General features: G+C 36.2%; 2 protein-coding genes across 2 annotated transcripts in view; both read left to right on the top strand.

Moving 5' to 3' along the window:
* Positions 1 to 6,455: 6,455 nt before the first annotated feature.
* Positions 6,456 to 9,705, top strand: LOC140172458 (fucolectin-like). The gene is made up of 5 exons (XM_072195605.1): positions 6,456 to 6,519; positions 6,867 to 7,007; positions 7,139 to 7,234; positions 8,563 to 8,775; positions 9,578 to 9,705. The coding sequence occupies exons 1-5, from the start codon at positions 6,456 to 6,458 to the stop codon at positions 9,703 to 9,705; spliced, it is 642 nt and encodes a 213-aa protein (XP_072051706.1).
* A 6,195-nt stretch (positions 9,706 to 15,900) lies between these two features.
* LOC140172459 (adhesion G-protein coupled receptor G2-like) overlaps positions 15,901 to 17,993 on the top strand; it is a 29,571-nt gene continuing 27,478 nt past the window's right edge. Inside the window, exon 1 of the mRNA XM_072195606.1 lies at positions 15,901 to 15,967. Within this exon, the coding sequence (XP_072051707.1) occupies positions 15,901 to 15,967 (67 nt within the window). The remainder of the gene's footprint in view (positions 15,968 to 17,993) is intronic.

A 17,993-nucleotide genomic window follows, 5' to 3' on the forward strand; every position in this document is an offset into this window, starting at 1 on the left:
CTGAAATAGAGTAATAAAATAATTGAAATTTGGAATACACTCTGGCAATAAGCGATTTCTTTCATTAGCATAAGCAGGACATTTTAATACAAAATGATACAAATCTTCAATTTCACCAGTGTGGCAGATTTTACAAATACGTAAATTTCGAGGAACCTTAAACCATATTCCACGAACATATTCTAACTCAAGAACACCCAATCTGGCTTTGGTCAGAAGTATTTTATGAAATGGTTTCTCCAGCCACAATAAATAGTCTTCCACCACTAGATTTTCTTTGATTTGAGTATAAAATGTAAGTGATGAATATGTACTTAATGCATTTCGCCAATTTTGTATATCAATATCTTTACATCTCTGTTTGAAAACATCAATAAAATAATTTACATTGTCAACACCTTGAGCAATCCATATTTCACCAAAACCGTAAGAGTACAGAATATTTTTGATCTTCATAGCCCAGCATTCTTTACCATTCTCTGCCTTTTTGTATTGAAACTCATAACTTTGTCTTAAAAACCTGTTATTATCCAGTGATAAAATGTAAAACCAATACTTAATACAGTTAATAAGTGAATTTACCAACAGTGCATTTCTACCAAGTTCACCACGAATGGCACAGTGTGGGATAGATTTACATGATTTAGATACACCAAGAACATAACGACAAAACTTAATATGTACTCTTTCAATTATCTGGGACTCAGATGTTCCCCAAAGTTCACTACCGAAAAGGAGTATAGGTCTTATTTTTGTGTCGAAAATCTTGAATAGAACATCCACAGGGAGAGGACTATAGCTTTTCAAAATCTTTATGAGACCAAAGAAAGCTTTGTTAGCTTGCGATGCAGTGGATTTCTGTGCATTAAGCCAGTTCCCATTACTTGAAAACACATTACCTAGGTACTTGAAGGTATTGACCACTTCTATTCTTGTTGCCTTATAAAACCATTTCTCAGCACGTTTAAGAACACCACCTCGTTTAAATACCATGATTTTAGTTTTATCTATATTTACTGAAAGGCCCCATTCATGACAATATTCTGCTAGAACATCAAGTTGTTTTTGTAGACCAAAGATAGTGCCACTTATAAGAGCTAAGTCATCAGCAAATAGTAGATGACTGATAAAACATTGATTTATCTGCACTTTTCAGTGTCGTCAGAGTTCAGTCGTGTACTCAAATCGTTTATAAAAAGTTTGAATAAAAATGGTGACAGCAAAGAACCTTGCTGAACTCCAGCCTTACAAGAAAAAACATTTGTTATACTTGTAGATGTTCTGACACAAGCATTTAATTGCATATACATTGAACTCAAAACATTAAGAACATTACCAGTAATACCATATCGTTTCAGCTTAAATAATAGAGCATCATGATTTATTAAATCAAAAGCTTTACGAAAATCTACAAAGCCTATATACAGGGTGTAACAATAAAATTTGTACAATTCCATTTTGACTTCTCTGTGAAAAACTAAAAGAGTTATGGCACAAATATTATATGTAATACAATCAGTAATATCTAGGCTAAGAGAAAACGTTTAGTTGGTTTCTCTGCTAGTTTGTGTTCAAAAGTTATGTCCAATTAATTAAACCGTCCAGAAAACGTGTTGGGCCACTTTTGCCATATTTGCGCATATCAAGTTTGAACCGCGTTGATAGGCTTATCGTACATTAAACATCAAAGAACTGACTCAAAAGAATTATAAGTGGCGTTTCTTAATATCATTAACACGAACTGAATAATAATATAATATTTCTATAAAATCTATAAATGAAGTCATGAAATTTCTTTTAAATTATCTTGTAAATAAAGAAATTTCTCGTATCCCTGAGATATTATTGGTAAAACTGGGAACAGTTTTTGCATCCATAAGTAAAATTTTGAAATTAATTTCAGCTGGGCTTCTAGCTGTTCTGGGGCGACCACTATTGCCAGAAGTTCTGTTAACAAATTCTACATACTTCTCATAGTTATATGTAATTGTATGCCTTGATGGAAGACGTGAGTTTGGAAAATGAGCTATAAACAATCTTATGGTTTCTGCTTGACTCCATGTCCTATCGAATATCACAACCATAAAAATACGCTCTTCCAACGTGAATTGGGGTTGAAATTGTTGAGCTGCAGCCACGATTTCTAGTAAATGAGGTTATTATGTCAGTGCTTAGTTTTGACTTTCAACAACTCAAGGATATATTCTATTATGTAATCATTTCTACCAATTCGAAATATACCATTGTTTAAAACTACCTATCATAAGAGCACCGTCCAACTGGTCCATGGTTCAACTTTATTCCCCGGTGCTTTATTCAGTCACTTTTGTAACACTTAGACAAAAGTGGCCCAAGCGGTTTTAAGGCTAGGTTACATAATTGGCCTTTTCTTCACTTGTATACCATCGATTTTATTGGAACAAAGCTTATCTGGTGGCTAAAGAAATTATCTTGATAGACATATAAATATCAAACCAAAATATAAGCGGCATACTTGTGTCATTCTTTTTTCAAAATTGTACAAATTTTATTGTTACACCCTGTAGACCCTTCCACGCTTCCATGAAAGATATTTATTGATAACTGTATCCAATATAAAAACATTATCTGTGGTTCTGAAACCTTTACGGAAGCCGGCCTGTTCTTGATGGAAAACATTTTCAGCCTCAGCCCAAAAGTTTAACCTTTCGAGCAAAACTTTAGAAAAAACTTTACTCATTATAGGAAGTAAAGAAATACCACGGTAATTTGCTGGATCAGTTTTATTCCCTTTTAAAAATAGGAATAATAAGACTGGATGCCCATTGGAGTGGAAATGATCCAGTGGTCAAGATCAGGTTGCAAAACTTCACCAAAATATCACTCAACTCATTAATTGGACTGTTTTTGAAAAATTCGGGTGGAAAACCATCAATACCGGGAGCCTTGGCATTTTTAAGAGCATCAATACTCGATTTAATTTCCTCTGGTGTTATCTCGGCATCAAAAAATGCAGTCCAATATGGATGGTGATTTAGTTCACCTCAACTTGGTTTTGCAACGTGGGCTCCCCACCTGGTATATCAACTCGAAATAGATTTTCAAAGTATTGAAACCAATTGTCTGATGAAATCTCACTGGAAATTGATGTTTGACTTCCTTCAATCTTGACCAGAAACCTTTACTGTCGCGATTTTTCAAACAGTCCAAAATTTCTTTTTGTTGCTGGTTTTTGAATTTTGTTTTCTTTTCCTCAATGAAGTTTTTATATTCATGCTTCGTATTTTTGTAATCAGTTAAAGCTTCTTCAGAGCGACTTAATCTGAATAATCTGAGTTTGTATTGAACTCTATTTTTAAACCTGATACACTCATCGTCAAACCACGTAGACTTACAATGTGCCTTACTTTTGTTGTTCATAAAAGGGCGTTGCATAGCTTTCCCTACATAAGCAAAGATATCTGTCAAAGCAGACAATGCTTTGTCAATTTGTACCAAGTCTAGAGCTCTTTGAAAAGCATGTTTCATTTCATTCACCTTTGTATGCTTCCACCTGTTAACAAAAGAGTTGAGTAGATTTGGTTTCCACACATATCTATGTAACGAGCTACATGCTGTCTGTTGCCATGGGTCTGGCATATCAGACGGTACAGAAGAATTACCCACTATGAATGAAAAGGTAATTGGGAGGTGATCCGATTCAATTCTTGAGTGGATATCAACATTGCAGATCTTTTGAAAGGTGGAAACATTACATAACACATAGTCTACAACACTTTTCCCTTGATGGCTTATGATTGTATAGAAGCTTGATCGAATAGCATTAATTCTACCATTTACAATTTTTATACCCGTGTTACAGCAAAAATTCAACAATTCACGAAATTTACAAAATTGTCCTGGTTTGATCTTCTTGGGAGGGGGACATCTTCATCATACACATCATTGTCCCAACCCTCGGGGCATTCATCCGAGTCAATGAAATCATTGAGAATACCTGTTCTTCCATTAAAATCACCAACAATAATAAAAATGGCATTTGGGTAATCTGATAAATATTGAGCATATTCAGTCTCTAGAATGTCAAGTACATCTTCATTTATAGAATAGGGGGAGTCTTCCGGTGATCTATACACAGTTGCCACAATAATGCATTTTGAAATGAAATCAATTTTCGTCCAGAGAATATTTTCGGAAATACTTTTTAGTTTTGTAGCTAAAACATTTAGAGAGTTCTTATAAAAGAAGGAAATGCCTCCAGACGGACGTCCAATATCAAAACGTCGTTTTCTGTAAGAACCAACATGATTATAACCATCCAAATTTGGTTCGTTGTCTGAATTTGCCCAAGTTTCCACAAAACACATAAAATCAAATTTTGTTATGAAAGCAATAAATTGTGTATCACAAAGCTTTGTTAATAAACCATTTACATTCCAGTAGAGAAATTTTTTCATATCATACTCAGTTTGATTACCACCATGGTTATCATTATTTACATTGTCATTATTACTTTCAGTTCCATTTTCATCATCATCAATCTGATCATTTTCTACATTTCCATTATCATGATTGTTACCATTATTACCTGAATCAGTATCAAATGCACCAGTGTTATCATGTTTACTCATCTTAGATGCTTCATCATCATTATCACCATATGTTGTCAACTTAAAATGATCCCTTGCCAAATTATTCATACTTCCATTACCAGGAGTTGGCCTATTTGTACTAACACAACCATTTTTGACAATAGCAACATTTTTATCTTTGATGACATTACAATAATTTTCACAATGTTTTATGGACATATATTTATCACTTTTCAAACAATTTGACATGTTTACCAGAGTATTTTGCACAACATCATTTGTATCAGTGGTTTTATTTGGATATTCATCATGTTTGTTACAAATATTGTTATCACTATCACCATGACTATTTATTGAAATATTTTGTATTTCCAGCTCATTAATCATGTCCATACTTCCATTGTCAACGGTATTTTCTATAATGCACCCATTTATCACTGCATCATTATTATACTTGGTATTTGCATTTTTGACAGATCTAACATTTTCATCATGGTTCATAGACATATGAATTTCACTCATCATATCGTTAAAACTTTCAAGTTCAAGAGTGTCTTTTTTGACATTTAAGCATTCAACGTTATCATTTTTAACAACATTACCACCACCACCAGCATCTTTAGCCTTTAACATGTTTGCATATTCATTATATGTATCAATGACAACATTATAATAACTCATTTTATCAGCCTTTATGACTTCACTATGATTTATTTCTGAAATTTCAGTGTTTGTCCGAGGATGTTTTTGCACTTTTTTTTTTGAGTTATTATGGCCGTGACCACATCCCTATGCTGGTACAATGTCCTCAGTTCCTTCATCGAACACGTATTTAACTTTGTCGATAACTAGCTTGTCATAGGAGAGATATGCACGTTTGTTTTGGTTCCTTGCTTCTGTCATAAATGGGATCAGGGTTTTTCTTGTATCGCGAACCTTCTTTGTGAAATCTTGTGAGACCCCATATTTGTCCTTTTTCTTCAACTTCGTTTGTGCTGCATCGAGAACTGCACTTCTTTGTTTATATTTCGTGAACTTGGCAATGATTGGAGCTGTATTTCCACCGCGCGATTTCAGTCTATGTACTCGTTCAAATTCAACTTCATCGCCATCTATATCAAGTTTATCACTCAGAAAACTTCTCACCTTGTCTTCGCTTTCATCCCAGGTTTCCTTGTCATCTCCTTCGATGCCATGAAAAATTAGATTGTCCCTTCTAGATTGCGATTCAAGTTGTTCAATCCTAGCGTTTGCCTGTTCCAAATCGGCCTGAAGCTGTTTATTTACATCGCACGCATGATCGGCTACAGTTTTAGCATCGTCTACCTGACTTTTCAAGTTACTCATGTCCGCTGCCAATTTATTTACCGTTTGTTTCAGTTCGTTATTAGATTTGTCGTAGCTTGCCTTAAAATCTCTTAGTTCTTTCAATATGGTGCTCTGGATATTTCCCTCTGTATCTGTTGGTCTCATGCTATCAAAATGATCTAATAAAGTTTTTGATGCTGTTGTTGTCTTTTGTCGTGTATTCTCAGACGGCCCTGGGCCTGGGTTGCTTTCTACCGAGCCGCACACCACAAGTAGGGCAACCATACACAGCCGTACTGCAAGTGATATACGTTGACTAGATATCACAATGCCAACATGGCCACGGTTAAATTTCCCGCTCGGTGGCATAATAAAAGTTCCAATTCTAGCCCTCCATACCTGTATAGAGACTCCCATTTCAGCTTGGTATTGTCCTTGGATTATAACAAAAGGAGTAACGACGATGAAGATGTAGAATATGCTCTAAATACTTAAATTTAGCAGGTTTTCTCGAAACTATATCAACACAAATTCGGAAACCGTGTTTTCTCCATACGCCCCCTAGTTACTGTAATAATGCCACTATATGTGATGCGTTTATTTCCTATTTACGAAAACGTGCATCACATAGCGGCGTACGGTACGATACGCCATTTTGTAAAACACTTTTTATGTTTACGGTATTTTTCCGTTTCACATAATGCTTTGATTACTTAGAAATAGTGTCCATACAGTAGATTCGAAATTAGTGTAAAAACACAACAACACAATATTATTACAAATCAGCATTTTTTTTTCAAACTTATTTTTTCTCCGAAATGCATTTTCCAGTTATCCTTACGATACGTCATTGTGTGGTGAACCCGACGAGATTTGGCCAAAATATTGCGTAGCCTTAACGATTGAAACAAAGTGATTTACCAAATAACAACAACATTATTTGCTTTGTAGTTTTTATATGCGCTGCTTATTTATTTCCATATGCAGGTACTGCAATTCCCTTGCAAGGCAAACCTACCAACCAGAGCTCCACACACGGCCCTACATACGGGTTTACAGGTACCTCTGACAAAGCAGTAGATGGTGACACGAATGGAGATTATTTCCATGCTTTCTGTACACATACGTGTAAGAAAACGTTTTTCATATATTATACTTGTAAACAGGTTGTGATAACCTTAAATGTGTGCTATTGACCTCACTTACTTCTATGATTGACTATATAAATAAATTATTTAACTATTTCATTTTGTTTTTAGCGAATACTGAAATAGGAAACCCTTGGTGGGTCGTTGACATTGAGGAGACTTATTGCGTGGACAGAGTTGTCATTTACAACAGAGTGGATTGTTGTGGTAGGTGATCTTTCTGCGAATAATGTCATAATTTTTGACAAATTTGCCACCTCTCCATCTGCATCTGTCGTAATTTTGATGCATTTTAAGTTCTTACATGTTGGTGGAAATAAAATATGAACTGGAGCTAATTTGTGCTCATTGAGAACGACCCTTAATAGCTATAGCCAGTTAGTCCATAAGGCCTTTTTATAGACACGGGGCTAATTACTGCATCCCAGATAATGTAAGATCCATATTTGGGCTAAATGACATGGTACCTATAATGTATAGAAATTACCTCTTTTTTCTCTGTAATTATGTGGCAATAGACACTGCCTATAGATGAGTTGACTTCTGACGTCATTGTCTGGCAGTGTGCGCACGCATCATCACAATTTCCATTGTTTGTTTTTTGCCTGACAGTATGCGCACGCATCAGATTTTGTTCAGGACTCGTGTTTTTAAAACTCCCGCCACATCACAATAAGGCTATTAAACAGTATAGTGGTTGCATGGGGTTCACTCAAGCATATCGATATACCAGTCCCTTGCCTTTGTTAATAAACATTGAGGTCAACTCATCTATAGCCGATCATATGTGCAAGTAATATAATTTGTGGAGGAAGACGTATTTTGAAGGCATTGGCGCCCCTACCGTTAATTACCTCAAAATAAATTTTTTCACAGGAGGAAGCACAGGGGAAAATACTATTGCCGCGGGCGCCATTCTGGAAGGTCACGTAAGGTGTCAAATGATTTTTGAGACTTCAAATACTCACTGTATTTCATATCTCATACTCGTATAGTTCCTTCGTATCATCGATAGTAAGTCCTAAGTTCGACATTATTATATCAACAAGACATTCCCTTATCAAATTAAAAGACTTTCTTGAAAAAAAAACAAATCAATGTGGCCTGATGGGATCATAGTAGTTGACCCACTTCCGCCCGGTCTGACCTTGCTTGAGGGCGCTTTTTTACTAACTTCAACAGGTTCGATTCGCTAAACTTACGACACCTTTATGTGGTGACCTCAATCACATGGGCTGAGTAAGAGTTGATGTGAATTGAGTTGATTATTCATGACCGATCGATACCTTGCCTCACTTTGTTGAGAGCAAGCCAACAAAATTCGCCATAGGTTTGCGTGGCTAATACAAAAACCGTGAATTTAGTGTCACTCCCCTGGCAAAATTTTGGTTCACTCTACTGTGACTGGTTTTGAAGTAAACATTGTAAGAAATCGCACACTCCAGCCCTGGCACACTCCCAATTCTATAAACTACGCCATCTATATCGTCATGATTTACCATGTACATTGTTTAGGCATATTTTTATTTTGCCAGGTGACCGACTTGATGGAGCCATAATACGAGTAGGCTCTAACTCTGTACACACGAACAACCCAGAATGTGCAAGTAGAGTATCGAGCACAGAGGATACCCGAGTGATCGAAATCGAATGTAACCTAAGTGGACAATACCTGAGTGTTGAGTTACCACAGAATGGATTGCTGACACTTTGTGAAGTGGAGGCATACACCGGATATAACTGTACAGGTAAGTTTAAGAGTATGTAGTTTACTTCGTAATTGCAGAAGTCTTGAACGCATGTGGAGGAAGACTCGAACAAATGAAGATCGCGAAAACTTTGTTGCACAGAACTCTAAAGTTAACCAACTGATTATGAATAGTAAGACTGTTTATTTCAAAGAAACTTTAGATATTGCAAATGCTAAAACCATGTACGTATAGAACTCTAAACACGCTTCTCAATTGATCACCTCATAAACAACCAGCATGTAGATCCAATGTAGCTTTTAGAAATGAATTTGCTCATTATTTTGGCGATAAAGTGTCTAACATCAGGTCTGAGCAAGTATTGATGATGTAAGTGTTTATCTAGTTCAAACGAATTGATGGGTTGTAATATATCTGATTCTATGAACATGGTGGAGGATGCTTCTTCTGAAATTGATTGTCAAATTGCCAATGAACTGCCGAATGTAAATAATGGTTTGTGCAATATTTCTTGTGAAAATATGAGTAACTTTAGGTTTTAGAGAGTTTTGCTAATGTGAGTGAGGATGAGGTTAGAAAAATAATTTCTAAGCTTCCCAACAAGACCAGTCCTCTTGATCCAATCCCCACTTGGTTATTGAAACGTTGTGCTGATACATTGCTGCCAATATCACGTCCATTATCAATAATTCTTTTCAGAGTTGTTTCATATCCCCTTTTTCTTCGTCAAGCAGTTATCACACCTTTGATTTAAAAAAATCAACTGTCAATTCAGATTTATTAAAAAAATTACCGTCCTATTTCCAACTTCCCTACTCTGTGTAAATTCATACGCTTGTAGAGTACCCGGCTCATTCTAGATACAATAATCATCTCCAGGATAACAATCTCATTGAAACATATCCATCAGCCTACAAAGCTTCTCATAGCACAGAAACAGCTCTTATTAGGGTGAAAATGACATTTTAATGAACTTGACAAAGGTAAAGCAATAATGTTGGTCCTTTTGGATCTTACCTCTGCATTCAATTCGACTCTGCCAAGAATTTGTTTAATAGTTACCTTCGGGATCGTAGTAACAGGGTATGTGTTCTTGGAGACTTTTCTGAAAATCCGCCGTTAAATTATGGTTCGTTGGAGATATTTCAGTCTGTTACTTCTTTGAGTCGACAAGACCATAAAGCATTATTGTCTTTCACTATCCCCTTTGGCGTATTTTGATTCTCCAACATACAAAAACCGCAAACCGAAGACTTCACACAATTATAACTGTTGTACCACTACAGGCTAACATGAGTTTCACAGAGTTTCCTGTTATAACTCTAATCTGCTGCAAAAATCAATTACTCTCCAGGCCTTATATTTAATTTATTACCCTTCTAGAATAATCATCACTACTTGTAACATATTACAGCATATTTCACATATTTCATCATTTCTAAAAATAGCTCATTATCTCAGCACAAACCAATCAGAATCATTAATCTGTATAGATGCGTTGACCTCAATGTTTATCAACAAAAGCAAGGGACCGGTATATCGATATGCTTAAGCGAACTGCATACAACCACTACACTTTTCATACACTCTTAGACAGCGCGAACCAATCAGAACAATCGTTAGAAAAATCAAAACCATGCATTGATTGTGTATATTGTGCATTCCGCGTACTACGCGCAGTGCTTGCACACGCGTTCGCGTCGCATAGGCTTGATTCACTTTTGGGCGGGTTGATGCATTTATATTTGGTTCTGTTTTCCAATATTTTTAGTGATAATTTTGTTTAAAAAACAGCAAAAATCACTTGTTTTTTCTCCTCGTGTATGAAATAGGTTAATGAACGCGTATCACTTGTTGGGAGAGAAATTAGACAAAATAATGCACGCGCGCTGATGTTGGTGCGTCTAATGCACGAGCCCCGTTCATTAACGCGTTCATTAACCTATAGACGAATCCAATTTCACGCATTCCTGCACCTCAATGGCAGCCATTAGCCGCGACGGGGACCCAACTATCTCACCTAAAATGTGAAATGATGCGGCCTTGAAGGGTATTTTAAACTGCATTCTATCCCCCTTGTTACACGTAGATAAAAGAATGATGACAGTTTACAACACAAAAGAATCTAACATAGAATTTTAAGCGGGTTTAATCCACCCAATTGGGCACTCACAACACCTGTTTGGTGCATGCGGGGAACCAAATATGGCCGACCAAATCCTGACCATGACTTGGCTCGTTGGATTCGTCTATAGCCTAACTAATTTCTCTCCCAACAAGTAATACGCGTTCATTAACCTTTAATTCAATAGCCTTCTGGTGGTGTGGCGGTAGTTTTAAAAGCACGGGCTCTGAACAAAATATGATGCGCGCGCATACTGCCAGGCAAAAAAACAATGGAAATTTTGATAATGCGTTCGCATACTGCTAGGCAATAGTCAACTCATCTATAAAGGGTTACAGTATAATTAACGCCACTATGTGATGCGTTTTTTCCTATTTACGAAAAAGTGCATCACATAGCTGCGTACCGTTCCCATTTAAAAGCTAAAATGTGAAGTAAAATAGTATAAGGTGCCTCGATTAATTAGGAACAGTTTTCATACAGTAGATTCGAAATTAGTGCAAAAACACAACAACACAATTTTCAAACTCGTTTTTCTCCGAAATGCATTTTCCAGTTATCCTTACGATACGTCACTGTGTGGTGAACCCGACGAGATTTGACAAAAATATTGCGTAGCCTTAACGAATGAAACAAGGTGATTTACCAAATAACAACAACATTATTTGCTTTGTAGTTTTTATATGCGCTGCTTATTTATTTCCATATGCAGGTACTGCAATATTAATTCCCTTGCAAGGCAAACCTACCAACCAGAGCTCCACACACGGCCCTACATACGGGATTACAGGTACCTCTGACAAAGCAGTAGATGGTGACACGAATGGAGATTATTTCTCTGCTTCCTGTACACATACGTGTAAGAAAACGAATATAATAAAAATCAATTCCGGGGGTAGACACTCATAATAAGACTCGGGTCAATATTCCTACTTTGGGTCTTTTTCATATCTAGATATCCCAAGAATGTATGACCCCGGGTGACAGTGGTATACCACAATATAATGTCAAAGGCCCATGGTTCAGCTGTGGTGCGGTAACCGCTCTAGTTTGTCTCGTAAACAGGTTGTGATAACCTTAAATATGTGCTATTGACCTCACTTACTTCTATGATTGACTATATAAATAAATTATTTAACTATTTCATTTTGTTTTTAGCGAACACTGAAATAGGAAACCCTTGGTGGGTCGTTGACATTGAGGAGACTTATTGCGTGAACAGAGTTGTCATTTACAACAGAGTGGATTGTTGTGGTAGGTGATGACCTTTGTTTTTGCGAATAATGTAATAATTTTGGACAAATTTGCCCCCCTCCCCATCTGCATCTGTCGTAATTTTGAGGCATTTTAAGATCTTACATGTTGGTGGAAATAAAATATGAACTGGAGCTAATTTGTGCTCATTGAGCACGACCCTTAATAGATATAGCCAATTAGTCCATAAGGCCTTTTTTATCTAATAGTAAGACACGGGGCTCATTACCGTGATTACTGCATCACAGATAATGTGAGATCCATATTTGGGCGAAATGACATGGTACCTATAATGTATAGAAATTACCTCTTTTTTTCTCCAATTATGTGGCAGAAGAGTCCCAATAAAAAGAGAACCCTCATTGCGCCCTCGTTTACGTCTATTTCTGAAAAGTTAATCATATATATTTTGGTATGTTAAGAAACCATTATTCGTTTTTCAATTTCAATCGGCTCAAAACTTTTGAAGATGCCCTTTTAACTTTTGAAGATGCCCTTTTAAAGAAATGTACCCGTTTTTCACTCTGTCCACGGAGGAGGTTTGGCTACTTCAAAGATTGAAAAGGAGTACACATACCATGCATGAATATCAAGCATTCCGCACTGATAACTTTATAAAATTACGAACTTTATTTAGGGAATGGGCTGTACCGGTGGGCCTATGGGCTATGGATTGTGTTAAGTGTCATTAACTTGTCGACAAAATGGATGTGGGATGGGACTTCTCTTGCTATACTTGCAATTAAACTTATAGTTTTTCTTTGTTATTTATGCCTTTTTGTTTTATTATGATTCTTACTTTCTTACTTTGTTGTTTGTTGTTTTCTTTTTATATACAACATATCATTTACAACATATCATCAAAAAGGTAGCCTGAAAAGGGCTGTTTGATGTGTCCATGGTTCTTCTGAAGTGAGTTTACTGTATTGCTTTGCCCTCTACCTGGTTGCCTCCTTGACGAATACAGGTTTCAGCCCTGGTTCTCATTCCATAAATTGCATTGTGTATCCTTGTGTGTCGTATACTTGCGAATGCAGCAGTAATACGGTTGCGAAGATGTTACCTCGTTACCTCGTTGAAACTTCCTCCATAGCACATCCACACGGGAGTATCACTGTAGGTTGACTTGAGTGCTGGCTGGGTCTTGTCTAGTCAAAAATTAAGTTGGGGCTTCTGGCTGGTCAAACCTTTACTGTCGGCGTCGTCGTCGGGTACAGGCACCACAGGGAACCTGTTCCAAATTGCAATTGCCTCTGCAAAAAATGACTGCTTCATGATGTCAGTGTAAGGAGTCTCATGTAAAACAAGCTGGTTATCATGACCCCTTCTGCTCCTGCTTGGTTTTGGCTTGAAGTATTTTGACCCATCTATAGCTAACCGGTTCATGGTGATCTTCTGAAGGGTTCTTGTTCTGGTCTTGATTCTTCCCTCTTTAACTGTTTCCCAACTGAGCTGCTGTAACATCTCTGTAACACTCGTAGTTCGATGAAAATCACTCATCACAAACCTTGCTGCCCTTCTCTGTACTTTCTCCAGGAGATCCTTATTCTTAACAGTGCCTGGATTCCAAGCAGCAGAAGCGTATTGAAGATGGGGTTTCACCATTGAGTTGTAAAGTTGCTCTTAAGAAATTGTGAGCCGATTGAAATAATTGTTTTGGTCTATTAAAGCTAACGATTTAAGGTTTCTTTACATACCAAAATACATTTGATCAACTTTTCAGAAATAGGAGAAAAAGAGGACGCAATGAGGGTTCTGTTTTTATTGGGACACCACGTCTTTCTAGTTATATGGCTCCATACCGAAAATGACCCCTCAATTTTAGACCACAATAGACATTGTCTATAGCCGATGCATGTGCAATTAATATAATTTGTGGAGGAAGACGTGTTTTGAAGGCATTGGCGCCCCTACCGTTAATTACCTCAAAATTAAATTTGACCCAATTCTGCGTACACCCAATATACACTCGCTTTCACTAATGTATAGATGTAAGTGACTTCGTTGTTCTCTGTAATATGTGACAGAAGAGTCATTTTGAAGGTATTTGGTCCCATACCAGAAATTACCCTAACCTATACCTCGTAGACACTGGCATTTGTGCAAATGACGTCGCTGTGCTATGGTAATAACAGAATGTTTTCTGATTAACATTTGGCATGTGTATACCGTACACTGGCTATATTCAATGCATGTGTCGAATTATCAGGTCATATTGCTATTTTGTGCAATCTGTGGAAGAAGCGAAATAACGTTTTGGCTATTCACCGTCGAAGTGATGTAATAATCGGATTAACTGCCATAGCAATATATGAACACAATTTTTGAATAAATCGCCCTGCACTATAAGCAGGTTGCACTCATCACCTGTGTATGTCTGCAATCATAGATTTAATATAATACCGCTCTTTTTAAAGATACTAATCTTACAGGTGCGAGTAATTAGCATTTCCTTGACATCTATGGGCCAATGTATATTCACCGTAGAAGTGACGTAATAATCGGACTAACTGCCATAGCAATAGATGAATACAATTTTTGAATATATCGCCATGCACTACAAGCAGGTTGCACTCATCACATGTATCTGTCTGCAATCGTATTAAAGATACTACTCTTACAGGTGCGAGTGATCAGCATGATATGTATATTCTATAGAATTAATATCCAGGTCTTTATCCCTGTTCTTTGACATCTATGGTTCAATACATAGGTACCGCGTGATGCGTTGTAGTGCAGGGCGATATATACAAAATTGTATTCATCTATTGCTATGGTAGTTAATCCGATTAATTGCATCACTTCTACGCCGAATAGGTACCGCGTGAACGTTGTAGTGCAGGGTGATCTATTCAAAAAGTGCATTCATCTATTGCTATGGTAATTAATCCTGTTAAATCATCACTTCGGCGGCGAATTGAATGACATTTGACCTCGAGTTTGTTTCTTGACATGTGTGACACTAGGCAAAGGTCCTGGTGATCAACTTAGGTTCAGTCTACTGTGACTGGTTTTGAAGTAAGCATTGTAAGAAATTGCACACTCTCAATTCTATAAACTACACCATCTATATCGTCATGATTTACCATGTACATCGTTTTGGCATGTTTTTATTTTGCCAGGTGACCGACTTGATGGAGCCATAATACGAGTAGGCTCTAACTCTGTACACACGAACAACCCAGAATGTGCAAGTAGAGTATCGAGCACAGCGGATACCCAAGTGATCGAGATCGAATGTAACCTAAGTGGACAATACTTGAGTGTTGAGTTAACAGGGAATGTAACGCTGCAACTTTGCGAAGTGGAGGCATACACCGGATATAACTGTACAGGTAAGTTTAAGGAGTCTGTAATTTACCTCGTAATTGAAGAGCCCTTGAACGCAAGTGGAGGAAGACTCGATCAAATGAAGATCGCCATAAATTTGTTGCACAGAACTCTATAGCTAACCAACTGATTATGAATAGTGTTTAGTAAGACTGTTTATTTCAAAGAAACTTTAGATATATTGCAAATGCTAAAACCATGTAGGTATAGAACTCTAAACACGCTTCTCAATTGATAGAACTCTAAACACGCTTTTCAATTGATCACCTCATAAACAACCAGCATGTAGATCCAATGTAGCTCTTAGAAATGGATTTGCTCATTGTTTTGGCGATAAAGTGTCTAACATCAGGTCTGAGCTTGATGAACAGTGTAATTTGCAAAGTAGTGATGATGTAAGTGTTTTATCTAGTTCAAACGAATTGATGGTTTGTAATATATCTGATTCTATGAACATGGTGGAGGATGCTTCATCTGAAATTGATTGTCAGATTGCCAATGAACTGCCGAATGTAAATAATGGTTTGTGCAATATTTCTTGTGAAAATATGAGTACCTTTAGGTTTTAGAGACTTTTGCTAATGTGAGTGACTATATTATAAAAAAACTTTCTGTCGCGTTGTCTACAATCAAGTGCAAATTTGCTGGGACACTTTCATAGTTCAATGACCCTCCCCGCACCCCTTATTCAATGTTGTATACCAAACGCCTCATTTTTTAAATGGCCTATATTTTTGCTCCAACATTGGTTGGTGGGGAGGAGGGATTCGAAATAGGTTGGAAACTATACAAATAAAATATCACATGGTGAACTTCATATGACCGGTTTTATTGAACAGAGGGCGCGAAATATGAACAAGTGTCCCAGGGAAATTTGCACTTGATTGTATTGAAGAAGACAAAAATAATCTATTACTTTCAGTAAAATTACCATAACTCGAAAACGCGTTGCTCGATTGACATGATTTTTCACTAATTTAAAACAAATAACATTGCGCATATTTTGGTCACTTTAATTGTCATTTTTTTTTAAACTAAATATTTTTAGGTATCAAAACGCTGTAATATATGCATTATTTAAGGCATATTTGACACATGATTGCTATTATAAGCGCATTATCTCAAAAATCACTTTTAAAACAATTTAAAACTAATCAAAATTAAATCATATTGAAAATATAGAGTACAATCAGTTAAAAATAGCTACTGAAATAACAAAAAAAATCATAAAACAAAACAATTGTTTCCCTTTAGTTCATTGATAAATGTAAATGTAAATTGGCAACATAAAGGAAAAAAGAAAAAGAAAAAAAGAAAGAAAGAAAGAAAGAAAGAAAGAAAGAAAAAGAAAGAAAGAAAGAAAGAAAGAAAGAAAGAAAGAAAGAAAGAAAGAAAGAAAGAAAGAAAAGAAAGAAAAAGAAAGAAAAGGAAAGAAAGAAAGAAAAATAGCATTACATGGATTCGAACTCGAGATCTCGGGGCGAAAAGCAAAGCCAGTAACTATATGCCACCGGGAGACTGATAACAATTGCACTCGATTTCAGCGTATTTAATCCTATCATTGCAATGCTACTGTATTGTGTTATCGAGTTTCGATCCAATGAAATCATTCATTAAAACTCATGTTTTGGTCGTATTCAGCATGTATCTAACGTATATGGGGCATATACACGGTCACATGATTCATACCTTCCTAACGTTGATATGGTTAATGGTAATTATTCCTCCATTTAAGGCAAATGAGCACGGTCTACCATAATGTTAAATAAATATATATTACTTTTTAAGTTATATTATTCTGGTAGACCGTTATTGCGTCATTAATTCTTGTTATCCTTGTTATAAATAAATTCGCATGAATAACAACAGCTCAACCATAGTGTAGTGGTTTGCTTACTGCCTTCTGATCTTGAGGGCTACGGTTCGACGCTCATTGTCGCCGATATGTTTACTTTTAAATCCTGCTCTTTATCTCTTTTTTATTTTTGAATACCAATAATAAGCACATTTAAAATGTGTAATTGTATATAATTGTATATACACTTTTTGGCATGGCATTGTTACGTTGAATTAGCGTGTCTGTGATGGGTAGTTGAAGGCCTAAATTAAAGAGTTTAACGTGCATTCCGATAATAGCATTTGAAATAGGGTAATGAGTTTGAAAGATCAATGATGAGACAAACATCATGATTCTGTTCTATTTATTTCCATATGGTCTTAATTTCTTATTTGGATTGCTTTTATTATGTTTGTAAATTCTACCAAAGGAGAATTTATATGTCCACTCTAATATAAGCAATCACTGTGTCGAATATTCCTTGAAAAATGCATGCATTGCAGGGTTAGATATTCAAAAAAATGTTTATTTTAATATAAAAAATTTAAATTGGGTAATCATGTAATGCATAATGAAATTATCTTGACATCACTGAAAAAATTATGAAAATCGAGCAACGCGTTCGAGAGTTATGGCGATTTTATTGATATTAATAGATTATTTTTTCGCATCCCCTATACAATCAAGTGCAAATTTGCTGGGACACTTTCA

This window comes from Amphiura filiformis, chromosome 16 (genome assembly GCF_039555335.1).
Source record: "Amphiura filiformis chromosome 16, Afil_fr2py, whole genome shotgun sequence".
NCBI lineage: Eukaryota > Metazoa > Echinodermata > Ophiuroidea > Amphilepidida > Amphiuridae > Amphiura > Amphiura filiformis.